This window comes from Lepisosteus oculatus, chromosome 4, assembly GCF_040954835.1.
Source record: "Lepisosteus oculatus isolate fLepOcu1 chromosome 4, fLepOcu1.hap2, whole genome shotgun sequence".
In the NCBI taxonomy this organism is placed as follows: domain Eukaryota; kingdom Metazoa; phylum Chordata; class Actinopteri; order Semionotiformes; family Lepisosteidae; genus Lepisosteus; species Lepisosteus oculatus.
Genome location: NC_090699.1, coordinates 47145251 through 47172639, shown reverse-complemented (window position 1 = coordinate 47172639; position 27389 = coordinate 47145251). Strand labels below are relative to the sequence as shown.

Here is a 27389-nt window from a genome sequence, read left to right as displayed (position 1 = left end):
ATTAAAAAAAATAATTCCAATAACATTAAGCTCAAAAGATACTAATTGCAGTCTACAAGTTGAGAGCGTAAATCATAAGTCATAAAAGATAAATGGTATTGGGTTACTGGCACTTGTCTGAATCTCTGAAAGAGATAAAAAATACAAGTGATAACATATTCACACTCTCACAATGTCCTGATATGCATCAAGTAAGATCAAAATTCAGGATTCAAATAACTTTTATATCTGCCTGCAAATTACTGAGCAGGAACTCAAGTGAAACACAAAGGGGAAATGATGAAATGAGACAGTCAGATGTTTAAAATCATTAATATAATCTTTAATTATACAGATGCAATGTTATCTCAGATCAAAGAATTAAAATATTAACTGAAACAAAATGGTTCCTTGCGTTTTACTGTGAGTATGCATGACGCAATCAAGATCACTTTCATGGCTCTGGACAACGTACTACTATGTCTTTATTATGCTAGCTGCTAAATTTCTTCTGTTTAGGACCGATCAATTTCAGGTGTGCACAGCGTTCTCCTTCCTTTACAGGAAGTATATGAGCCCCGCAAGGTCTGAGTGTGTCCTCAGGCACCATCAGAATTGCTCTTTTCACTTAGCTGCCTCTAAATGCATCTGAAAGTCTGAAATTAATGATGTGAAAAATATCATCCCAGTTCTCGCAAAGAAAACCTCAGCAGCAAGACATTTACATCTTATGAATATGAAAATTGTCAAAACTTCAGGGCTATGCAAGAGTTGAAGGTAAAGCCAATGGCAACATAGAAAATGAAGCTAATCCCCTATGAAATGAGCTCTAAAAAGGAAAATGCTTTATTCTTTATTGTAAATTGGCAAAGAGATTCATGCACAAGTTTTGTACCTTGTTGCAAAAATTTCAACTGAGAAATGAGACTTCCTAGTAGAAGAAATGCTGAAACTACTGAATCAAGAATATACAGTATCTGGGCACTGCATTGACTGTCTCAAGACAATAAGAAATAAAAAAGCAGCTATGATTGACAAGGTACTGAATTTCATAAACAGCCTGAAAATCATTATATTAGCACTGAAAATAAACTGGGCCTACAGTGACTGGAAATTTTCAGACTAATTTTATAGATAGATGCGCATTGGAAGGGTCTGAAATCTGAAGAGAAAATAAATTGTAAAAACTAATGGTTCTGAGTTGTAAATGTTTTTACAAAAATCATTCAGCATGTCTCTTTGTGTTTAATTAGCAGATAAACTGGACTTTCAGTAAATGAAATATGAGGAACAGGAGGAACAGGAAAGTCTGTTGAACTGATCTGATCTGTTGATCTGAAAAAGACAAATAGCAAAAACAGTAATTTGCTATTTTCAATTCAAAAGGCACCAAGAGATAAAAGGTTTACACCACTTTAACACAAGAAGGTACTTTAAAAACTTTAAATAGTGAAATGTTCTTGGTTAAACCGTTTAACCTGTAATTAAAATCTCACTGAGTCCAGTGACACCCTGAAGTTAACTGTTATTACATCTAATATTAATGAAATCTTCAAACACGTCATGGAAAAAAGGGTCCAAGCGAAAAAAAATGGATTAACTGACATTTTAAAATATAGGAGCTCACCACCTGAGCTGCCTGTTTAAGCAGTGCCATTGCAGCAGGTGTATCAGACTTACAGAGGATCTGATGGTATGTGTCCAACAACTCTTTCACACCATCTGTTCTTTGCATGTCAGTCCTAAATGGAGAGCTCATAGTACATTGCAGCAGACATTCAACTGCTGTGGCATGAGAGAACAGCAGAATCTCCAGTACTTCACCTAAATCAAAGATGCATACATTCTAGATCCAGAAAGTTAAACACCAATAATCTTAAAATATGGGAAAAACTGATTGAAGGGGAAATAAAAAATATTAATCATGAAACCAAACACATTTATAAAAAAAAACAATCACCCTATTGCCACAATAACACCCTTTTTCCTTTTAGGGGCCCCGATATCCTACATCTTCATTGGCATAATGTCCCTCCCCCATCCCTGGAATCTATAAACAGCAGCTCCCTCTGCTGGAGGGTGCTGGAATAACTCTGTATTCCTAGCCAGACTGGGGTTCTGGGCTCCAGTGAAAGTGATTGTCACAATGACAATGACAGCTTCCTGCTCAGACCCGGCTGGCTGGATGGCAGCGGTATGTGCAGTTCAGCAGCCCGTCATGCTCCTCACTCCCATCTGCAGTCTTGGAGCAGCTGCTGTCGCAGAGCGGTCCTGCAGTGACAAACAGAGTGACTGCTATTGAGAAGATGCTCAAGTGTGCAACATGTAAGACACAACAGCCTTCTGCACTTCTGACACTCTGGAACTTATGAGTTGCATATGCAAACTTAAAAGTACAGAAACACAAGGATTTTGCAAGAATACATTTGTTCACTTTTCTTTTAAAACAATAACACCAATAATACACAACTGTGGCCAAAAATGGGTATTGACACTTACAATCAAGTAAAAAAGAAAAAAACTATGAATTCTGAACTGTCTACATCGCTTTGAGTACATCTGAAGCCCATTATAGTATAAAGGTTTATTTAATTTAATATCATCAATTAGGTAACAAACTATTTTTCTAGAATACTGAGGACAATGTAACAACCTTGTGATGATTTTAATAATTGAATAAGAAGTAACTGAGTATTTCCCCTGATACACACCTGATGAGACCCTTTTGTCTGTTAGACTGAATTTCCCTGATCTCGGAAGACACTTCCGCTGAAGATTCTCTATGGCTTGAATATACATATTTACTCAACATCTTAAGAAGACTTATCAGAAGAGTATCTGGGAGACAACAATTCAAAGCCCTTCTGGAATGTGCAGGAATAGTCACTCAATATGCCACCTACACTCACCTCCATCCTCCTCGCCCTCAGGCACCAGAAGGTCACCATGGCAGGGGCTGGTGGGCGTGTTCTGGCTTGGACCTTCCTGACTGGTCCCCAGCTGTAATCTTCGCATGTGACGCACCACAGCTGTGGCATTGAATGCTTGCTAAAAACAGGAGTGAAGTAAGAAATAAGACGATATACAGTGGTGTGAAAAAGTGTTTGCCCCCTTCCTGATTTCTTATTTTTTTGCATGTTTGTCACACTGAAATGTTTCAGATCATCAAACAAATTGAAATATTAGACAAAGATAACACAAGTAAACACAAAATGCAGTTTTTAAATGAAGGGATGATTTAAATGAATTAAGGGGGAAAAAAATCCAAACCTACATGGCCCTGTGTGAAAAAGTGATTGCCCCCTAAACCTAATAGCTGGTTGGGTCACCCTTAGCAGCAACAACTGCAATCAAGCGTTTGCGATAACTGGCAATGAGTCTTTTACAGCGCTGTGGAAGAATTTTGGCCCACTCATCTTTGTAGAATTGTTGTAATTCAGCTACATTGGAGGGTTTTCGAGCTTTAACCGCTTTTTTAAGGTCATGCCACAACATCTCAATCGGATTCAGGTCAGGACTTTGTCTAGGCCACTCCAAAGTCTTCATTTTGTTTTTCTTAAGCCATTCAGAGGTGGACTTGCTGGTGTGTTTTGGATCAATGTCCTGCTGCAGAACTCAAGTGCGCTTCAGCTTGAGGTCACGAACAGATGGCTGGACATTTTCCTCCAGGATGTTTTGGTAGACAGCAGAATTCATGGTTCCTTATCACAGCAAGTCTTCCAGGTCCTGAAGCAGCAAAACAGCCCCAGACCATTACACTACCACCACCATATTTTACTGTTGGTATGATGTTCCTTTTCTGAAATGCTGTGTTACTTTTATGCCAGATGTAATGGGACACACACCTTCCAAAAAGTTCAACTTTTGTCTCATCAGTCCACAGAGTATTTTCCCAAAAGTCTTGGGGATCATCAAGATGTTTTCTGGCAAAACTGAGACGAGCCTTTATGTTCTTTTTGCTCAGCAGTGGTTTTCGTCTTGGAACTCTGCCATGCAGGCCATTTTTGCCATTTTCTTATGGTGGAGTCATGAACACTGACCTTAACTGAGGCAAGTGAAGCCTGCAGTTCTTTGTATGTTGTTGTGGGGTTTTTTGTGACCTCTTGGATGAGTCGTTGCTGCGCTCTTGGGGTAATTTTGGTCGGCCAGCCACTCCTGGGAAGGTTCACCACTGTTCCATGTTTTCGCCATTTGTGGATAATGGCTCTCACTGTGGTTCGCTGGAGTCCCAAAGCTTTAGAAATGGCTTTATAACCTTTTCCAGACTGATAAATCTCAATTACTCTGTTTCTCATTTGTTCCTGAATTTGTTTGGATCGCAGCATGATGTCTAGCTTTTGAGGATCTTTTGGTCTACTTCACTTTGTCAGGCAGGTCCTATTTAAGTGATTTCTTGATTGAGAACAGGTATGGCAGTAATCAGGCCTGGGTGTGGCTAGATAAATTGAACTTAGCTTTCCAAAGACGTGATAAACCACAGTTGATTTATGTTTTAACAGGGGGGGCAATCACTTTTTCACACAGGGCCATGTAGGTTTGGATTTTTTTTCCCTTAATAATAAAAACCTTGATTTAAAAACTGCATTTTGTGTTTACTTGTGTTATCTTTGTCTAATATTTCAATTTGTTTGATGGTCTGAAACATTTCAGTGTGACAAACATGCAAAAAAACAAGAAATCAGGAAGGGGACAAACACTTTTTCACACCACTGTATGAAAAAACACAATGTTTTAAGTCAAGCCAAAAAACAGTCCTTTTTTTCTTACACTTGATAGTCTCCTTGGGCTACACCCATACTGTAAAGGTATACTATTGCTTGGGGCTAAGTCCTCCTTCATCATATTGCAAGCTAACCTCTCCATGATCTACTGGCTCCTGCAAAACCCTAATGAGAAAAATTCTTCATAAGCCTGTGTAAGTTGTAGTGCACACCTCCAACCAAAAATGCTTCCAAGGAGGTACAATATTTACTGTCACTGCTGTCATTAAGAACAAAAAAGCTCACCTTCCATTTACTTTTGGCAAAGTTCTTTTTGATCTGTGCACTGACAGATTCATGGATATTCTTGTCCAGAGCTGTGTCCCCAGCAATCCTACAAATGACAACAATAGAAGAGACTTAGTTTCACCTTCTCCACAGAGTGACACTCAGTTTACTCTAATTTAGCAACAGATGCAATCAACTGTTTAACTAATCATTGACAAACTACAGTAAACATAGAAGAATTGCTGTGACTCTGTTCTTAATTTGCTAAATCTTATCATTAACACATTTTGGCTAATGTGTCCTTAAAACACTTCACAGCACCTTTACAATGGTGAACCACAGTAAATGCTTATAAATGCATTATCAGATGTAGCTACAAAAACCATTACATGGTGATCACTTTTTTTGACAGAAACTTCTTGTTTTTACTCAGTGGAATCTCAAAATCAAGTATAGGGTCTAAAATTTATGGTGGTTTTGTTACTTTAAAAGGCTCATGATTCTCCTTTTTTTCCTGAAAAAACATTGATTCTTGTTTGAATGTCCAGTAAGTGGACATGTGAAAGTGTGACAGAAATTTCACATACCAGGGGTGCTGCAATGCCTGCTCACAGGTGTATCGCTTCCTGGGGTCCTTCTCCATCAGGTGAACAATGAAGTCTTTGGCTGCAAACAAAACATATGCCCATAAATACAGCACATCGCACAGTTCTGAGTTTCACATTTCACTCGCATAGGACTGTCGCTTCTTTCTATGCACCCTGGAGTATACTGATGAATGGCGATTACCACAACATGTCACTAGGTGTCACCTTAAAACAATTTTTGCTGTCTGAGCAAATCCTTCTAAATTCAACTAACTCAAGATAAAGAAAATTTCCTCATTGAACTCCTTGTGTCAAGTAAAATATACAAACTATAGAAGGTCTTCATTTGTACTGTGGCCCCTCTACTTCTTTTATACTGGAGAAGTGCCTCGTGGTGACTTACCTGAGTCAGAGATATCGTCCCAGTACGGAGAATCAAACTCATACTCTGCTTTGAGGATCTGCTCAAACAACTTTGCATCATTTTCATCATAAAATGGAGGATACCCACATAAGCTGTACGGGATAAAAATATCATTATGAAACAGATTTCGATATGGATATTAAAAATATGTGACAGTTAAAATATTTCAGATATTCAATTAGTTTTTTATTCTTGGGTTCCATCTTAATAAATAACAGCTTTGACCAGTATTCTGCAAGGGGGTCATGTGGGATTAAAAGGCCATGGCTTTCAGCATCAAGTGTGCCCTTCCATGTGCTTGCAAGCATTCAGTACTGCTGGTGCAAATCTTCCAATCTGATCTGCCGTTACTGGGCTGTGCTACTTGTAACATTTGGCTGAATGATGGGTTGCTTGGAGGAGTCATCTTTGTTCTACCTTGTCTGAGCCAAGATGTGAAAATCATGCAACTGGCTATTGCAGTATAATACAGTTATGGTGGGGTATAATAAAAATATCAATTCTTATTAGCAAGTGTACATTCTTTAAAAATAAATCTAACCAGATTTTTTGTTCAAAGTACTTTTAGATAGATAGATTTGCTTTATATAGCCGTGCCTTTGTCTTTATATAGCTTTTGTTTTAGATGGTGCTATTTCCCTGAGATCCTTGGGTGTTGAAAAAGCTAAATGTACCAGGTTTATTTCTGAGTGTGTTTTCAGTGACGCACAACTGCAGTTCTCTATGCCTTTTTCAGCATTTCCAGGCTCTGAGCCACAAAGCGCCACTCCCTGAACAGTGGATAACTGGGCCAAGCCAAGACCAGTCCTCTGCCATGACAAAGTTTCACGCTCTTCAGCTTTCAGAGAGGATGACGTCACTGTGTAACTGGCTCAGTGCATGAGTCCTGTTATAAATGCTGGAGAAGGTCCACTTTTCCCCAATTATTCTTCCAGTTGATAAGTATTTTGTACTTTCCTTATACAAATGAAATTTAGAAGATCTGTATTATTGTAAGGCAAGGGACTGGTATAAAATCCTAGAGTAACAGAAATGACTGAGACAAAGTGACAGTTACATGCTTGTCATTTTACTTACAGAATGTATGCAATGACTCCGATGGACCAGCAGTCTACTGCTTTGCTGTAGGGTTTTTGTGCCAGGACTTCTGGAGCTGTAAAACAACAATTACAAGGTATTTTCCAATTATTTCTGTTTCAAAATCTCATGTCAACTTTAACCTTGTAACAATAAAATCATAACACTTTCAGATGAGTTATAAATTAGCTGCACTTGAGAAACAATCTACTATTTTTTCTACTTACATGTACTGTAGGTATTTAATTTAGCCAGAGCAACAATAAGCACAGAGGTACATTAGTACAAGGCAAATTAGGCCAAAATGGTCAGGTGCTGGTCACCTGGGAACATCTGGTTAGAAAACAACGGGTGAAAGAGGTAGAAAGGTACCGACTATATAGTCAGTCGAATCCTAAATGGTGGTAACAGGAAAGAATGGCCACTGTAATTTGACCCACAGTGGTGAGATATTGGACCATTGTGCTATTTATGGATTGCCAAACATGGATTAACATGTTTTAACACAAGGTTGCTTGTAGATGTAACTTATAACAAAGTGCCTGAAGATCAATGATCAAACTCATAATCACTCATAATCATTCAATGAAGAAAGGGACAGAACAGGTGATATGTTGGATCTGAAGTACAGGACCCCAACAGACAAGGAGGCCCAAATGATCAGTTGGCGGTCACCTACAAAAATCTGACATATGACCCTATGGGATAAAGTTTCACATCTCACCTGTGAAAGAACTCTTACATTGCAGTAGGGGACATTGAGTCTGAGTTGACCATAAAGAGGACCCCAGTCTTCCTAAAGAAGGCTATAAAAGGCTGTGGCCTCAAGAAGGATGGTACCTGTCACAACTTGGCAATACTTGGATCCACTGGTGGACATCAGTAGTAGGGTTGCTGTCAAGTAGAAGAAGTAACTTTCTAAAGCAGTACTGATGATTTGCAATTTGGCTGGGAGGTATTAGTTGGCCAAGCCAAATGTAGCTTCAATCCCAGAAGCAAACGTTTACTCCCTATTTTAGAAGCCACTCTGAAAATCAACAGGACATGAAACTTTAAAATGGAAGGAGAGATATAAAATCAATAAACAACATCACCCTACCTACATATCCTGGAGTTCCACAGGCTGTAGACATCACACTGCCAGAGCCCTCAATCTTGGACAGTCCAAAGTCACTGATCATGATCTTTGAGTCTTCTTCCATGCTGTAGTACAACAGGTTCTCTGGCTGAGAAGGTAAAAAAATACACCTTACAAACATGGTATTTGAACATATTCATTGAGACGAGGAAATGGAAATCCAAGGGAACGTGACTCATTCAAAAACCATGGTGGTAGTAGTGATGGTGTGGGGGAATAACATTCAAAACTGAGCTCCTCAAGGGATTATGCTTTGTTTGTGTGGCTATGTATTTTCACATCTTACTGTCTGGGGCACACGCCTGATTTTGACCTTTGTGATCCAAGAAACCGTCAAAGGTTGGAAATTCATGGATGACACTGAGGACCAAAAGGCAATGCAGAAAAGGCTACCTAGCCCTATTAAGCAGTGAGAAAATTACAGCATGCAATGCAGAGGGGGCCAATAATGGAATATCCCACCTGTGAGGAGTATTGTGTACTGTACCAATTCACTTTACTTATTGACTTATATGTGTATATATAAATACACATTTCTGTATGTTAATCCACACAATCTTTATTCTTTTCACCCAAAAAACAATGGCACAGGACATCAAAGATCCTACTAAAGATTTATTGATAACATTCTCCTTGTACACATCGGGATCAACATATGTATTGGAGAATACAGAGCATATTATACCACTGAATTTCAGCTTGCACATCTAATCAGCAACATAAACCGAGAACAGGAGGTTGGTGGGCGTCTGGAACCATGCTACCCTGCCACATACTACACAGCTAAAGCTAAATGACTGCTTACTTAAATCCTTAAAGAGACATTTCTAGGCAAAGTACTGTACAGTGGAATAAAAATTAAGTATTCCAGTACTGATTAACACTCCACTTTGTGCATACAATCTTAGAAGGAATTAATTAGTAATTCAACCAAGGATCCGTTTGTTTACACTGCAATGCACTGCATGTAATTAAATTAGCTTTTTTACAAGAGGAAACTAATGGGCTTAATTTAGATATGCTTCCAATAGCCAGCAAAAGTAAACAAATAGCCCTGGATCCTTTAAAGAGTACAAATGTAGAAAAAGGAAAGAAACAAAGATCAGATATTACCTGACTTTCAGAAAATGTACACTTAATTGAACTGTACTTTTGCCTTGTCTTGGAATCTAATTCATGAAAAATTAACAAGACCAAGACCAATTTCAGACCTGTACCCATTGAGAGAGACAAAGTGACAGCGATCAGTGAGGTAAGTTTTAAACGCATCAATGTAGTGCTGAACTGCTGAGAAAACGAAAAGTCAACCTACCTTCAGGTCCCTATGCACGATACCCATATCATGCAGGTACTTGACAGCATCCAGGATCTGTCGAATCAGTTTGCTGGCATCCTTTTCAGTGTAGAAACCTTTCTCCACAATCCTGTCAAAGAGCTCCCCTCCAGAGACTCTGTACAGATCAAAAAACAGTAAGTGGGGCCGTTCTATTCTGGAGGACACAAATCCCTGCAGTGAAATTGTAGGCAAACTGTCAGCAGTGGGCCCTGCACTATCCCCCCAAATCCCAAACAGCTAAACAAAAAATCAGCAGGTGTGTGAAAGAGGATGCAGTAGATCATGACTAACACACAGAGTTTTACCTAAATTAATATTGGGGAGAAAGAAACAGGATGAACAATAACCACTATACATCCATACTCTGGTCAATGAACATTTTGAATCAAGTCTGTTGTAAGCAGTGCCATCTAAAAGTGAACATCCCTGTAGAATCATCAGTCTAGAGGCAGGATGTCAGATTCCCCTTCATAGATAAATTTACACACCTCCTGCTTTTTGTGCTAATGATGCTCTCTGCCCTAATGTGCCCTAATCCCTAATGTGTCTAGCCAGCTGACAGATATTCAGGGCATTAGGGAAGGTGTCCAAGTTGTACAAACTGAGAATAATATGAAGGCAGAGTTAAATTCTTCATTTGCTTTACTTAGCATTTTGCTGCCTTAAATTTTGAAAATTGATTTTAATGAAAAGTATAATGATTTATAGTGGCATATTAAACATATACAGTAGTGTATTATTATCTTTTTTTGCACTTTTAAATTAATGGCTTATTCACTTGTATGCAAAAGTCTTTTTGCTTGATTTGAACTCCTTTCCTCTACTGTATATGCAGAAACATTTTCTGTCAATCTGCTATGGAAACTGTAGTTATTTTGTATTAAGATAGCTACTAAACTTCATTATGGCTGGTCATGTCTAGTTGATACTAAGTTGTTGTTGTCCATGTTTTGAAAATAAACACAAATTTGCGATTTTTGCTAAATGACAAGGTTGGTTTCTTCTTACTCAAAATAAGCTGCATTAATAACTGCCAAAGTTGAAATAATTGTAGAAAAGATAACTGGATGCTTTGAGTAAACTCTTGATGCTTGCAACAGACAGTACATACTGTATATTGTAACTCCTCTGACTGTGTCTAAAACCTTTTTGCAGAGTCCACATTTTTAGTTACTTTTACACTTGATTTTAAATACTTTTGCACTCTTAAAAGCATATCAAATCATGGAAAATCTACTACTTTCAATTCTAAGACCTGAAGATTGCCATGACTCTGTATTGGACAAAGTGGTCAGACTGCCTCCCACAAATTTCTCATCTTCACATTATCTACACAGGTATAATATATATAAATTGCCTACAGCTGGTGACATGCTCTCTTCTGCAGGAAAAATAGCAGATTGCTAGATTTAAAAAGAGTGTCATCCCCACCCCTATTCTAAACTCTGCTAACAGGCAGTGTGGTGGCTCAGCACAGCCCCCCGCTCCAGGGAGAGAGACTGCTTTGATTCCAGGGAAATATTATTGCTGAAGGAAGGATAATTAAGTGGACAGAGCTGCAGAGACAATCAGTAATTAATTCATGGACTCGTTCGAACACTCTCCCCAGAGGCTCTTTAAATCTCAGTACAGTAAAACACCAAACATTAATTCTTATTCTGGCTGTCAGCTGAATGCAGATTTGTGGCTCACTGCCCACAAACATCATCGTCAATCTGGGATTCTGGATCTCTGTGAGGCAGGAAAATGGTTTTGTAGCACCTGTGCCATCAGAAGCTTTCTAATGTTCCTAATTAGAATCATATCTTTTGAAGATTTTCTTTGTCAATACTGCCTGCCACTGCCTGACAAATCAGAAATGGAACTGGTGATACCACAAAATGCTTTTTTTCCATTATGTATGCAAATATGACAATAATACTACAGGTTGCTGACAAAGGCAGCTGAAAAAGGAAATATGATTACCAAAGATCTACCTTTCTTTGATCTACCTTCAGTCTGAATTAATCTTAATTAATGTATTCATCTTAATTAACTTTTATGTAACTTTGATATATCTAGCATTGTAAAACTGCAAAACAGACTGAAATAGAAAATATAAACTGTATAAGAAGTCAGTGCAAATTAGTTTCACTTAAACTATTTATTCTTAAATTGCAGTAATTATCTTAAAAGGGTAAAGATTTTGTGATACTGTTGATTGTGATTCTTGATCTCTGCATAGTGTAATGTTTTCAATACTTCTATTTTTTATGCAATGGGAAATCAGTAAAGATAAGTAATCTTCCAGGGACCTGGAAGAACAAATATTGCATTTTTAACAGAAAATATAGCAAACTCCAAAAGATATAACCCTTGGATCTTAATGAAAATTGCTTATAAACACTTCACCACTCATTAAGGAGATCTAAAACAGGGGAGAAATACAATAGCATCTCTAAAAGCACCAACACCAGTGGTGGCATAGAAGAGAAAAATTGTCCACTGTTATACTCATACCACAAGGCAATACATGAGAAATGTGCACTTGACAGCACCCCTTGTGGCCCTTCTTTCGTACTACTACTCCCGTCTTTCGTGAAAGGCTAAACAAAGAAAGGACTCTGACAAAGCACAAGGGCATCAGGAGGACTCTCCAAACACAATCATGCTATTGTTTCCTTTAGTGGGTAGAAAGAATCAGCAGAAGTCTGTGTAACTAATTATATGCCACACCAAACTGGGAGCCAACTGTTCCCTGGCTCTCTCCACTACCTGCCTTGACAGACGTAATACCATCTGTGATGCAAAGCCACAGTTTTCACTACACCTCTCTGCAGCAGTCTTCCATCTAAGAGGATTCCACACAAAATGTGTCATTTACATAAATTAATCTCTTAAAATCTGGTCTGTTTTGAGTCTCTTGCATCTTCTCTTTCAATTCTTCTTTTGAATTTTACATTTGTAAGTGTCACTCTCACTTACCCTAATATTGGGCATCCTTGGAAATTAATTCATTTTACTAAGGCCTGGTGAATCAACATTTTCAGATGGTCCTGTCTCTCACTCTGTCATTATTGTGTGTTTTTATACAACATACAAACTGCCCATATATGATCACATAAAAATCTTAAAACATTATGATTTCAGACTTTCAATCTAGCTAAGAAAAGCTTAAAACAAAAGAGAAGAGCAGCACTTACAACTGCATGACAAGGTACAGGTGGGATTTGCTCTCGAAGATGTCCTCGAGCGTGACAATGTTTGCATGTTTTATTCTGAAAGAAAGAATAATTAAACCATCACCAAAGACATAAACAACCCATAGGCAGCATTCCTTATATTTTCAAATGAAAGAGAAAAGAAAAGGCTCTTGCTGAAATTATTTGAATTACATTAAATCTTCTGTAAAGATCTTCTGCTCAGTAGGTATAGATTTACAATGAAGTCATAAAATACTGGTATTGACCATTGATTATATAAACCTCTTATTCAATAATTTAAAAAAATGAAAAGGGTTTTCTTAGTCTAACAAAGATTGCTTAGCTGTTAGGAACACATGGCCGTTGGTAAATACACTAACTGACAATTCTAATAATCTCCCCCAAACAGGAAGATCAAATCAAGCAATAGGAGGCAATTACAGGCAAAATGCTTTCAAATGACACTTCCTGAGCTTCAGAACCTTGTGTGGAGACAAGGACAACATCCCTGCAGGGGCTGCCTCTTTTGTCTCATTATCACCATTAGGCCACATCTTATAAAGAACACTGAAATAGGTTTGACAAGTGAGCAAGGAACTGCCAGCATGCTTTTTGTTTTTTGTTAAATGGAGTACATAAAGCAGTGACTGCCTAGACAAAGTATACTACTGTATACAGGATGCTTGTGAAGCTTGTTGGCTTACTCAAACATCTGTTCAGTGAAAACTACCCATGAAGCAGAACAATCAGGCATGCATATAAGGGAGGCAACATAGAGCACACTCCCATGGCCAATTATGATATACAGGACACAAAAATCCACCCATGTTAAAGTTTTTTGATGTTCAGAAGAACTGGTGAAATGAATTACATTATACTGTGAAATCATCTGAAAACAGGCATATAGTGGATAACAAAATTTCAAATTTCAGCTTTTGTTCATGTAAAAGGCTGAATCATAATGAATAAAGGGTATGCACACTTATGCAACCAAGGCATTGAAAGTTTTTTATTTTTAATTATTTTTCCTAAAAATTATCCATTTGTTTTTCACTTAAATATTGTTGGTTAGAAGATCTTATTAAAGTTGAAAAAAGGTCTAACATGATTTGTCTTGCTTTCAGCCTTTATATCAACAAATTTATATAAATTGAAATTTCAAAAAGTGTGTATACTTTTGATATCCACTGTATAAAAGACCAATAACATTATATTTTCGCATATACTGTACTACTTAACAACTCTTGAAAATGAAAACATTTGAGATTTCATCCTCAGATAACAGGATATTCCAGCATGATATGCATTTTCAAACTGATACCACCTGGAGCTTAAATCAATTTGTTTAATGTCATACATTTAGAATTGTCAGTAATTTTTGGTTATAACCACCTGATTAGGAATTGCCAGCAGTGTGTTTTTCACGTCTCAGCTTGCCGGTGGCAACCCACTGACCGCACACAGTGGAGAATGAGGAAGAATGGAATAATGAGAATGTAGTCAGACTCTTCACACTTGCCTGTCTTACATCTATCTAAAACATCACAGGAGGTTCAGTGACAATTGGAAGAGAGGTGCATCCCTCAGGGACCACATCACAATTACAGGGATCACTGTGTTGTTGATACCAGGGAGAACCTTGGCCCACCCTTCCCTTGATAGCACTTAGATAATTGTTCACTGCCACTTGGGGAATGCCAATTACAATCAGGGAACCCGAGACACCTGGATCATAAAGCTCAACCACATGCTTTGACCAACTGAACCATTTGGTAACACCAATAATTTAATACTTTTGAATTCTTCTGAATTCTTTTAGTTCTACAAAAAACTTGAAAAACATGCTGAACACTCTCATATTGAGCACGTGTTGATTAAATGTTGTTATTTTTTAAATGTATAACAAACCCATCTAACCTGAAAATATCACAATTCAGACATGAGTTTTGAAGCTGATAAGCTTTCATTGCTTTCATCACTTGGACCCCTTAGCTCAACACTCCTTGAAAGCAAACTGGCTTTCAGTAGAAATTTACTGCAGAGTTGAGTCACTGCTTTTGTAGGTGTCAGTATTTATCTCAGATTATTGACTCGCACGCCCACTCTTATTCCTGCTGAATGGTGCTGTCATGAAATTACAGCAGTCATGTCCTTGTTCCTTCAATACCTATGAGCTTTTGTGTAATATGTAAAGGCATGACACAAACTCAGGACAATCTGCAACTACATACCAGAGGACATTGGCTAACATTATGACTAACAGTCTGTAAAGTTAGGCAAAAATGTAAAGGACCTAGAAAAGATATAAACTAATCACAACTAAAGCTACCTACAACTTAAGCCAAGACTGGAGGTAGAGCACAGTTAATAACAAGGCATTTAAAGTACGCTTCCTAAATCTTCAAAAGGTACAATCCAAAGACACGGAAATTAAGCTGCACCAAATACCACTCTCTAGGTCCAAATGTCGGTGACTGGAAATTACTTCCTTTACTGCATGTGGCTGTAGTGGACAATACAAATATCAACAATGTCGATTGCAAGGTTGACAAGTGGGTTAATTTGATATCGGAAGGTCTTCTGATCAGGCCTCTGCCACTGGCTCACTATGACATCAGAAGAGTTACATGTGCTTTCTGCTGTTGATAAGACATCAAGCCAAGGTTCAATATATAATGAATATTGTTCTTGCCAGTCAGTTTAATCATATTTTACTGTCAGCATAAGTGTATGCCAAAGCTAATGGTATTGAGGATATCCAAAAAATGAATTTTCTTTTCATCTGATCATAAGACATGGTTCCAATGGTCATGCAAATTCAAGGCTTCTTCGTTGTCACCTCATTTATTCATGCAGGTGATGTCTAAACTAACTCAATCTTTTTCCCATTATTTTAATATAATGTCTTAAAAGTCTTAATATTGAACCCTACAATGGAAAGCTATCTCCCATCTCTCATAGCCCATAGCCATCTCCCAACTTCTGAAGGTTACCTTCGAAGAACTCTCTGACCATAGCCATGATGATGAATGCTAGTACTGTACAAAATTTCTCTTGTGTATTACCTCCCTTTATAAACCAGGGAAACAAGACACCTTTGGAGGTCTCTATGCAGTTCCAGAGTTCTTCCATTGCACTTCCAAAGTGCAGAATGTTATTACAGACTTAACCTCAGTGTAATCATAAGTAACACTCAGAAGTGTGAATAAATGTGACCTTTGTTTTTGTCTGGAATTCAATTATAACAAATAGTTGTTTTTAATGCTATTACAGTTGCAGCACAAACCATTTAGATTTGTTTATGCAAGACATTATACAATCTGTAATTCATTGTTATATGGTGTTTTGTTCCTAAGTCATCAGGATTATAGATTGATTTGGAGGATCCAGAAAATTAGACTCCATTCAATCAACATAATTTGGCTCTTAAAGGACACCCCAGAAAAAAACAGCAAAAAAGAAATGTAATGATCACAAAATTGTATTTCCCAATACAAAACACTTGTCATGGATATGAAACGAGCAGGAATGACAGGTGAAGTACTGTGAGCTTGTTATCTGCCACTGCCTGTAACAAGGCCTGTAAGACAACTATCACCAGCACATAAAGTAGTACAAAATGGCAAACAAAACCTGCCATCAGAATTCAAGCTCAACATGAAATTCTATCTGATAGCTATAGCAGGACTCTAAAAGAAACAAGAAAAATCACTGGAACACACACCTAACACATTTACAGGAATAAGACATATCATCATAAACAAGATCCAGAATTCAAAATCTGTGATTCTGTAAATAGCTATCAAATATGTGTTTTTTGTATTGCCGTTACAGAAACTGCCATTACCGACAATGAGTTAAAATAGTGTTACACTCCTACACTCTCCTTTTGTCCTGCTTCTTCAAATACTGTATATAATTGTGGCTGTTTCATATAATAACAAGGCAGGGCTTACAGGAATAGGACTTTAAAAGTGAATTAACTTGTTATAGGATCATTATCTCCAGCCCACATTCACACAATTTCGGTTACAGGAAAAAAGTGAGATGTCCCCAAACTTTTTTTTTTAACAGTGATTGATATTATTTTTCTGTTATGCAAATCCGTGCTGAAAAAATGAAATCAGGAATGTCATTACGTACAAACCTATAAATGTGTCCAACAACACAGTGTAGACAAATTTGTTGTCTTCTTAAATTTAGTCTCCCTTCATAAATTCAGTTTTCCCTTAAGTCCCTAACTATGTAGCTTGTGGTGGAAATTTCTGACAAGATTTACTGCTTCTTACATCTTACCGCATTGAGGCAATCATAAAAATAGAAAGCATAAATTACTAAGCAATTAGATGAAAGAGAAATTACTAAAAGTTTGATATATGACATGAATTTGGTTATAATGAAAACACCATTCAAGCAGAGGGAAGGAGAGGTGGCACATCTAGAAAAAAACTATTCATTTACAATGGATGATCTCAGCCTTTCAAGTAATTAACTGTGTCAAAACTCAGTTTAAAATACTAAAACTCTAAAACCCTTATTCTTTTCTGGCCAGCTGGTGTCACTATTAGGCCACAGATAGATCAGTGGATGGGAGTGCACTGGGGAAAAATATACACAACACAAAAACTTTGTTTAGCATGTATCACTTTTCTTGAGTAATAGGAAGTATGAAACAGGCTTAGTTTAATGAAATTAAACTTGAACGATGAAGCCTTCTTAGAAAGAGTTGCTCTTTCTATGTACCAGGGGACATGGGGGTACAGGAATGCACACTGATATCAAAGGCTTAATAATAATAATAATAATAATATCATGTAGGTTCAGGATTCAGCACAGAAATCACATGGATGATGATGTTTATTGTATCATACAATGTGCCTGTTCCATTCACTGCTTGAGTCCATTTAAAATTATACCTACCTACCTACAATCTACAGAACAGCTATGCCAGAAGGCTTTACAACATCAACCCCTCACAAAAATCTTGCTCTTAATATTTTAAAGTGTATTCCAACCTATTACAATTATATGGCAGTGAAATGGAGCTCAATTACAGACCAGAATTACATAAGATGGGACATAATTCCCCATTAAACCCCAGCTTACAGAGTTTTATAAAACATTGCACATGAGCAGAAATAAATCAACAAATAATTTGTAGAGGGCTGAATTTAGCTGATATCCATTAATAATATGATGAACCCAGAGAAGAGTCCTCTAAGTCCTCTAGGAGTCCTCAACTGATCCTTATGCCCTGAGGAACACTGATACAAACCATAGTTAACAAACCGGAGTTAAACAAATCACCAACTGGGACACATAAACACAAAACAAATACAAATTGGAATGTTTCCAGGCCTAAAATGACACAAAAAGACACTTGCTAAGTACCTGACCAGGGGAAGAGAAAACAAGAAGAAACAAAGTACAGGCTCAGTGACCACAATACTGCACCAACAGTTAAATCCTTGTGTAACAACGCCTTGCGGTGCACCAGAACGAAAAAACTATATAAAGAAAAGGTCTAACTGAATGTAACTGCCCCAGGTCTCATGATGGTGTTAAAATGCATAAGATATAGGTTTGTTGCAGTGTTGTGTAACTATTTTATAAATGCATTGCAGTCCCTCCTTTTTATCTACACACCTAGGAATTGTTTAAAGGTCAAAAACATAACATAAAACATAACTGAAGGAACATATATTAACTACTCATGTTAATGACCAGGAAAGAATTCTGGTGAGCTTCGGTGCAATCCATAGCCAATATCTAAGTGTCGATTCCAGTACGAGCTGCACAGTGGCACCTACTGTAGAGCAATAGGCATTACCATTTGCTAATGAGTGTTCTAAATAAATGAGCACTGGGGTCAGGTACATAAATTAAGTGTGCCAAAAAAATTCTGTGTAAAACGTTGTCACAATAAAAAGTAATCTACAGCTGACTTTTTCCTTATGATTTGGAAATGCTTTTTACATAAAGAATGTTTTCAATAGAAACTACAGTAAGTAGTGTTAAAGGATATACTGGCTATCCTGTCTACAGAGAAGCCCGAGACGACGACAAAGTACAAGAACAGCAGGACTTCAGGTGTTTGTAAAAATGCAGATTCTCACAGTGCTTTAATTGCACTTTATTGATTGAGTGGCAAAAGAAAACAGGAGTATTATGCTTGGAACACAAAGATGTCTAATCTCTCAGCATCCTGTGTACCTCCAGACCCATGTCAAGGCTAAATGATTGTGAACACTATGAATCCAGTCAGAAAGAAAACTTAACAGCCTTTATTTGACAAAACAAAACACAGATACATCACCTCACTCATCCAATATGAACCAAATCAAAATGAAGAAAACAATTAGCCAGTGAAACCTGAAGACCACACTTCTGATATTCTATTGGAAAACTTGTTTCAATGCATCAAATGACTCTGTTCTAGCACACTGGAATAAAATTATATTAGGTGAGATCTGCATCAAACATATTTGTCATGGCACTTAATATTAGTCCAGATACCAGCAGCTAAGATCTGTAGTAAATCCCCAAACTGAAGCAGATTAATTGCACCCTTCCATGCTTATGAGGCTGGTGGTGTTTAGGGGTGGCGACTAAGGCCCCCTGCCAGAGCTACTGAGCTCACAAAAAAGAAACAGATAATAGCCATCTTGGGTATAATACTCCTGCATACGGTATATTGATTTCACATCTGTTGGTCAGACTGGTGTCATGAAGGAGCAAATCATTTAAACGAATGGCAGGAGTCCCAGTTAACTGCTGTGTTCAAGAAAGAACTAAAGGCTTTTAATCTAATTATTTCTTCAATTAATAAAATAACAGAGAAAATAATCCCTTCACAAATGGTGGGCAGACTGATCCAAACCCAGATTGGGAGAGATTACACAGTACGCAGCATACTGGCTGGAAATGAATGTCTTACAACAGCACACTGTAGTAACGCAGTCATTGTGCGCAATTCATATAGCCTTACTTACCAATATGTAACTATTCCAGCAAAGATTTTTAAAAACAATTAAGTTAAATTTAAGTAATTGGTTCATTCATAGAAAAGACAGAAAGTCTTGCCATACACAGAGCAACTACTCTAATCATTATCATAATCATGTTCAGTGTTTCACAAGAAAATCAACAGAATTAACCACAGATTGTTTTCTTGCTCTTTTACAAAATAGCTTCCTACAGATTGGATGTTAAGAAACCAAAAGCAAAATATAAATATAAAATTGAACTATAATGCGTTGTTTTACTGTGAGAGCACCAAGCTGGCTATACCAAGAGTTTAGCTACTGAACAATATTCTGTAATACATAACATGTTGGGATCATTTTATTTTACTTTAAAGAGATTTTTTAATGGAGAGGTGAGTGGTGGAATTTCACAGTACAATGGTTTCATGAATAAAATAAGCAGCACCACAATCTTCAACCCAGGAACAGAACAAGCAGTCGAGTATACAACACGAACAATCACATTCTCTCAGGAGAAACTGAATCTAAAATCTTTATAAAAACCTTAGGTCATTTTTAAAAAAAGTAAACATGGATTGATTTTTAAGAGGCTGTAATAGCTATTCAGCTGTCTTTGCCCTTTCACACATAACACAGCTGTAGGGAGAAACTACACAATAGCCAGGCCCATGTATCCTCTGTAACCATGACAACAGCACAACTAAAAATAGAACAATCTGCGGTAGTTCTGACATTTCCGGTACATAATTCCAGACATTTTAATGATAGATACTACTTAATCATCATGATAAATACTGTTACTATTATTATAACCAGTATTATTAGATTTTATTAGCCCAACACCACTAATGTTAGAAAGATGCATAAAAATACTAAAAAAGAGATCTTACAAAACTAAAAATCAGCCTAGTCTGCTTGCATTTTATAGCATGGTTGTTGCTACTACATTATTTTTTTCCTGCAAACAGTACAGCCTCTGCATCAAATCTTGGGGAGTTCCAGTTTCCCCTGAAGAGAGTCCGTATCTCTCAGGCATACACTCACTTGTGGAGGACTGCAATCTCATTCTCTATGCTGTTCTCCTTCCCCTCCAGAGCTTTCTTGGGAATGCACTTTATGGCGACAAGTCTCTGTGTCCGTTTCTCTTCTGCCAGCATGACCTCTGAGAAGGCTCCCCTGAAATAACAGGACCACAAATAGATGAGAGGTGTTGTTTATTAGCACATTAAACCTGTGATACAGCACACACTGCACATGTTCTTCATAGTAGAAAGCTGTACAAAACCTAATTCACAGCTTATTAAATAATGAAGTACTAAATTGTTTCAAATCATAAAAATGAGAAAAAAAACAAAAGCCAAAAAACGTAAGGTATTTGAAAAACTATCAAGCTAGCAACCTAGATTCAAGCCAAATATACTTTACCATGTGTTAAGAGAATATAATAATTGGAGATATACCATAATATGAATGCACAATAATCTACTGAAGTATACTAAAGTGTTGTGTCACAAAGCTGCTACATACAAATTGACAGCATATAAAGGGTAACCTGGGTACCCAGCAAATCTCACCAAAATATTGATGATTCTCATTTTATTAAGCATTATCATGAGAGAATCTTTTGCGTTTTTTATGATTCAAATTAATCATCCTTAAGCAGTCCACAAGCAGGTCCTGCACCTTATACCGCTGCGCTGCACTTCTACTGTTTGCTGAAATCCAATTTCTTTTCTAGTATTCATCACATAATCTGAAACCGAGACACAGGGTGGCAAGATGAAGAACAAAGTCAGTCAAACTAAACTGAGAAAAACTTCCAAAACGGGGCCATCAATCAAAAAATGACCCTTTATTTAACCACGTTAACTGACTGAGAAAATGTTATTTCGCAGTGGTGACTCAGTGAGGTGGCCTTAATCACTAAAGCACAGAATAAAAACAATCATGAAACAATCACAGAATACCACAATAATATAAGGTTGAAACAGGCCTTGAAATCTAAACAAATACAGCTAAGCATCTGTGTATTCCAAGGCAAATCAATTTAGTTTTAACATGTTCTAAAAATCATACATTGTAAAATTCAGCATGCGGTAATATTAATATTTCAGTTTAACTATATTTTCATATATTCTTACACTGTCATTTTCAAATTGATTTTTTTCCAAAATTAATAAGGTACAATGAAATTCATATTTTCTTTTCAGTTTCTAAAAAGAGACTTGAGACACAGATAAAAACAGTCACAACTTGGACTGAAATCTCCCTGTAAAATAAACTAAAAAAAATGATGCCAAGGATACTGTGTCCAGCCAGGAGCCTTGGCAAGCTCAGGGTTATTCTTTCATCCCTACATGTGAGTCAGGTTTCCCAGAAGGGAGGACCAGGATTCTCAGACTACGGTACTTTGTTTTTTCAAGAACTAATGGGGATTAGAATTTTAGAAAAAAGGAGAGCAGAAAATCATAAAAGGGAGATCAGCATGCTGTACTTAATAAATAAGAAGCTCTGAATGCTTTGGAATTTACACCAGTATTACACCAGTATACTCTTATCACAAACAAGGATTGATTTCTGAAGTGGTGAATGACTGATATCAGAACAGTGTCCTGCAGGATCTATAGTTTCTAAACACCGTACAATACAAAAGTAATTCATTTCCTAGAAATTTCAGTGCTAGAAAAACACTGATGCCTTTATTACACAGAGACATACCGTACAAATTATAACAGATTTGCATATGCAACTGCTTCTGCTTGTGAATCTGTGTCCATTTAATCTTAATCTAGTCTTTTGTGTATTCTTTGAAAGTGTGTAAATGTTGTAAAATATTCAGTGTTTTTTGTATCATAAATAAGTAAATAAATGTAGATAAATCTGCAATTCTGACAATTTTTCTTCACAATACCAGAGGATAGATCATTGACATCGATTAGGAAACCAGTGGTCCAGGAACTGATACCTGTTGTACCCCACTGATGACCTCACCCAGTTTAAGGAAACATCCCCTTATTAGTACCCTCTATTATCTGCTTTTTTATATAGTTTTAATTCAATATTCTTTTTGGTATAGTTAGCTAGACAGAATTGATCTTTTCTAAAGCTGTGCTATCTCCTTAAAGGCAGTTTCATTTAGATTCTTATTAAGCTATTTAGGCCACCACCTTCTACACTGTGATTTAACCTTTGGTAGAACTCTTTTTTTTGTGCTTCTGTTACCATGTTTCTTAGGAGCAGTCATGTATTTTCTACTAATTCCTATAATCTGTTTCTCTTAGGCTGTTTCATTCCCTTAATGTATTTTTAAAAATTAAAAAACATTCCTTTAGCCCGTGCCCTAGTTTTTAAATACAAGCGATTGTGCTGTAGCCAAACTTTCCAGGTGCTTCTCTCCCTTCTACCTTTCTCATTCTACCTAAATCACTTTAAAAGACAAGATCAATGCAGAATCTTCACCCACTGGTGCTCTCACAAAAGTAATAATTAATAACAATTTTCTAATTTCCTAAGCCCACTTTTTATAGACTACTCTTGTAAAAGCTTTTTCTCATCACTTTACACTTCATGAAAACCTCAATGTGTTTTCAAAGGTGTCTGTGGTTATTGGTAGAGGTGTGCAGCATATAAAACAAATGTCAACTGATTTCTTGTGAAGATGCCTTTATGCAGTCAGTGTAACGACACTATGCTTCCCCCATCAAGAGAAGATAATCCGAGGTTTAAAATCAGCATGTCTACTTCAACTTACATAATTGCAGCAGGTAAGCAAAAGATGGTTTAAATAAGAAAAGTTTAAATAAGGAAGTACAATTTCTAGGAATTTACTACAGATTTAACAGATATATGAATTAGACTTGCAAATTTAAATCATAAATCATCACTGTCCCAGTTGCCTCAAGGACTGATATCCTACAAAATATCTCTAAATAAATTTAAATGAACAAATGAATGAAATTTAAATAAATTGTGTAACAAAAGTCTTGGTTGCTTCTGCCTGAAGCAGTAAATCCACTCCCTGCAAGGAGAGAGAAACCAACAGCAGGCCTGTTCAGCGGGCCTGTGGCTTGGTGTGTCTGTGTTTTGTCAAGGTGATGTATCACATCATTCCATGGCTACGCTGAAACAAGAACTGTAATCTGTTCCATGGGTTTAGAACTTCCTGTGTAAAACACAGCGCTGTTATAAAAGGCACTGTGGAACAACCATTTATCAACTATTATTTCAGTTGCCACATAAACTAGTAATAGTTTGTGTTTTCCAAAATGCTGATTATTAGAAAGCATAAAGGACATGAGAACACGTACACACAAACTTATCATGGCTCTGCTTTCCAAGAGGAGCACTACCATACCGTAAATAACGCTGTTGGCTTTGCTTCTCCCAACAGGATGCAGTTAACATAGAGCATATTCTCAGGAAGGTCTAGCGGGTATTTTAACAAGAGCTAACTAACACCAGTTTGACCTGTTTTAATGAGCATTACAGTCTGAACACAAACAGACTAAATACAAGCTGTATACTTATCCTCAAATCAAGCTTACTTTCCAACACTTTTTTTCACTAAAATACTTATCACAGGTTTCTGAACAAAGAGCAAACAAGAACATGCTAGTCCGACGCCCAAAATCTGTCAGAAAGGCTACTACAGCACACAGTACATAATTTTAACCACAGGGGAGTAGCTAATAAATTTAAAAGACATTTAATTTAGTCTAGTGAACTTCTAGTAACTTCTGAACTTCTAGTTCAGAAGTTACTTATAAGATTTATTATGGTTTTACTTGAAGCATCCACAGAAAAAACACTTCATGGCTGTAAATTAAAAAAACAAAGGCAACTTTGGCAGCCTTCATTGGGTCATTACATGTCATCTCATACAGTAAAGGGTTCTGTCGGTGTTCTGAATACACAGAAATGTTCTCCACATCAGCGTATTAATTTTATAGACCACACAGTAAAATGACAAAGAATAATCTTCTATTGCCACAAATTTAAAGGAAAATGTTACAAAGAATCCCTCTGTAAATTACAGTCACAAAAGAGGTGTTGCAAGTCCTCATTGCTGTTCATCCACAGATGCTATTTAAAAATGTAAACTTCTTGTTGCTTAGCACCCATTGCTAATAGCAACCCCTGGCGTGCAAGGGGCCTTCTCCTAGACGACTATCTGATTTTTAATGACTCTGCCATGGTAGAGCCATTTGGGGGCATCAAAAGAATTCAAAGCAAGGCTAGAAATATACTTAATGAGGGTCTACAGGTCTTCCATGAAGAAAAAAAAGGTCATGGGATGGAATTAAAAGCATATGTTTTAATTAAACACAAGCAAGTTATTGAAATTAAACTGCTCTTTACAATATGATTGTGTACCTAAAGTCATACAAATAATAATACATGAGATATTAGGTGATCACACAGTGATCAAAAAAGAACTACAGTTTCTTGAAAATAAAGGATTTATGGATTCAATTAAAGTTAATTCAGCAAGTTTACTGTATGTCAATTCTGAAACACTCCATATTTCTTTAAAAAACAGAGAATATTTAACTTGCAGATATATCCAGGACAAAAAATGTATATACTAATATCAAGTGTCTAATAGTTGCACTGTACGTCAACAAAACTGAGTTCCTTTTAGTCCAAAAAAGAATTATTTCAACATTCTATAAATCTTTTATTGAAAGTACTTTAACTTTTCTTTTTATTTGTTGGTTCACTTCACTCAAAATGTTGTAAACCTCAGCTCTTAAATCACAGGCTGCTGCCTTTAAGACCCCTGGCACAGCTTTATGTCAGCAGATCCTGAGAAAGGCCTGTGTCATCATTGAAGACCCCTCCCACATCTTTCATCAGCCTTTTGAACTTTTGCCTTCAGGAAGATGTTTTCACTGTCCATAGTGCAAGGCAAATAAAAAGAAATTTAGCTTTGTTCAAGAGGCCATCAGGCTTGCAAACAATGACTGTAAAGAAGTCTTATCAATATGATGTGTATTGGACTGAGTCCTCTCTACAAATGTGCTTGTACTTTAACACCTTCCTTAATACTACACACTGTTCAATTTTCAATTTCAACTTTCAATTACTTCTGTGGTCCATTTACTCTATATATATACTTTTGTGCTTAGAAATGTTTTTTGTCATGTGTTGGACTACTTGCTGCTTAAATTGTACCACTGGGGATGAATAAAGTATTTTGAATTGAATTGAGTTGAATAAAAGGGTTATCACTGTTTTATTACTGGAATCAGGACTTGCACGGGGCACACTCAAGGACATTCACCCACTTCTTGTCAGACCACTTCAGCTTGGCTCTGGTCTAGTGCTTCAGGTCACTGTCCTGCTAAATGTAAATGTTCAACTTGGTTCTACGGTAGGTACAGTATATGGCCAATTTGAGCACGTTTTCGTTGAGGACACACCTGTACTTTGCTCAGCTGTTGCTCAGTCCTCAAATGAGATTTAAGTTGCCTCTTTCAGTAATGGTTTCTTTCTCACCACTCTCCAATATGGATCAGGTTTGTGTAGCAACCAGGATATTGTGGATGTGTAAAAGACATTGAACTTTGCAAATTTGGCTTCAGAGTGACTTCCCTCAGCAGTTTGGATGGGCAGCCTGATCTAAGTAATGCCTATGATGCACACTAATTTATGATTCACCATACTTAAAGGCATAAAGGTTCCTGATCTTTGCCTCACAGCCACTTCATTCCATCGTTTTATGCATTTTGATAAAGCTTACTTACAAACTGTTGAGCTATTTAGTTTTTTGTAATGTTTTATTATGATTTGCATTTAATGATTATTGTGTACTTGTTAACTTGATATAGTGCATTAATAGATCCCAAATTCCATTAAAAAAAAAACCACTTTCTTGGAGACACATGGCGAAAGCAATTCAGCACTGACAAGTGCAAAGCAATCTACAGTAAGAATACACTGTATACATATTGCATGCGTGATTATGAACTACAGGAAGTTGTACATGAAAAGCACTTAGGTATTTAAGCAGACATATCCTCAGCAAGACAAAGAGGAAGCAATAACAAAGCAAATACAATGCTTGGGAATAAAGCAACTTTTGAATTTAAATCCAGGAAAGTTATGTTTGAGCTTTGAAATGCAGGAGTAAGAGTAAAATGAAATGATTATAGCCTTAAAAAGAGCTAAAAGCAAAAATGATTTCTAGTCTCGGGATTGTTTAAGGCATGATATGAAAGAGCTAAATCTCTTCAGTCTAGAGCAAAGGAGATTGAGAGGAAATTTAACCCAGCTATATAAAAACACTCCAGTATTTTGTTCAGACAGGTCATCCCATGGACTATTTCTCAGTGGTGAACCAAGGACATGGAGCCACAATTGGAAAGTAATTTCCTTACATGAAGAGTAATGGGTCTGTGGAATAGGCTTCCCAGCCAGGTGGCTGAGGCCCAAACTGTGGGCACGATTAAGAAATAACTGAACAAAACTTTATTGGTGAATTATGAAATGAGCAAGTCTGACTGGAATGCCCCCTCTCATTTACAATCTTTATTGCGTTCGTAAGATTGATGTTTTTAGGTCCCTTTTAGTGCATAAAACTAAAAAGAGAGGAGGAGTGTGTGGTTGCCATGGAAACAAAACAGCTGTGAAGACAGGGAAATTCTCTGCTGTTTTTGCAGTCCTAACCTGCACTGCAGAAAGAACAGGTCT

General features: G+C 37.0%; 1 protein-coding gene across 2 annotated transcripts in view; it reads right to left on the bottom strand.

The window, feature by feature from the left end:
* Window positions 1–296: 296 nt before the first annotated feature.
* Window positions 297–27389, bottom strand: part of camk1b (calcium/calmodulin-dependent protein kinase Ib) — an 87133-nt gene continuing 60040 nt past the window's right edge. For both annotated transcript variants that reach the window (XM_015347186.2, XM_006630666.3), the window contains exons 3-12: window positions 20742–20873; window positions 12712–12786; window positions 9506–9644; window positions 8155–8281; window positions 7056–7131; window positions 5958–6070; window positions 5555–5633; window positions 4986–5073; window positions 2889–3027; window positions 297–2250 (exon numbers count right to left, since the gene is read on the bottom strand). In XM_015347186.2, the coding sequence (XP_015202672.1) occupies window positions 2147–2250; window positions 2889–3027; window positions 4986–5073; window positions 5555–5633; window positions 5958–6070; window positions 7056–7131; window positions 8155–8281; window positions 9506–9644; window positions 12712–12786; window positions 20742–20873 (1072 nt within the window). In that variant the 3' untranslated portion in view covers window positions 297–2146. The remainder of the gene's footprint in view (window positions 2251–2888; window positions 3028–4985; window positions 5074–5554; window positions 5634–5957; window positions 6071–7055; window positions 7132–8154; window positions 8282–9505; window positions 9645–12711; window positions 12787–20741; window positions 20874–27389) is intronic.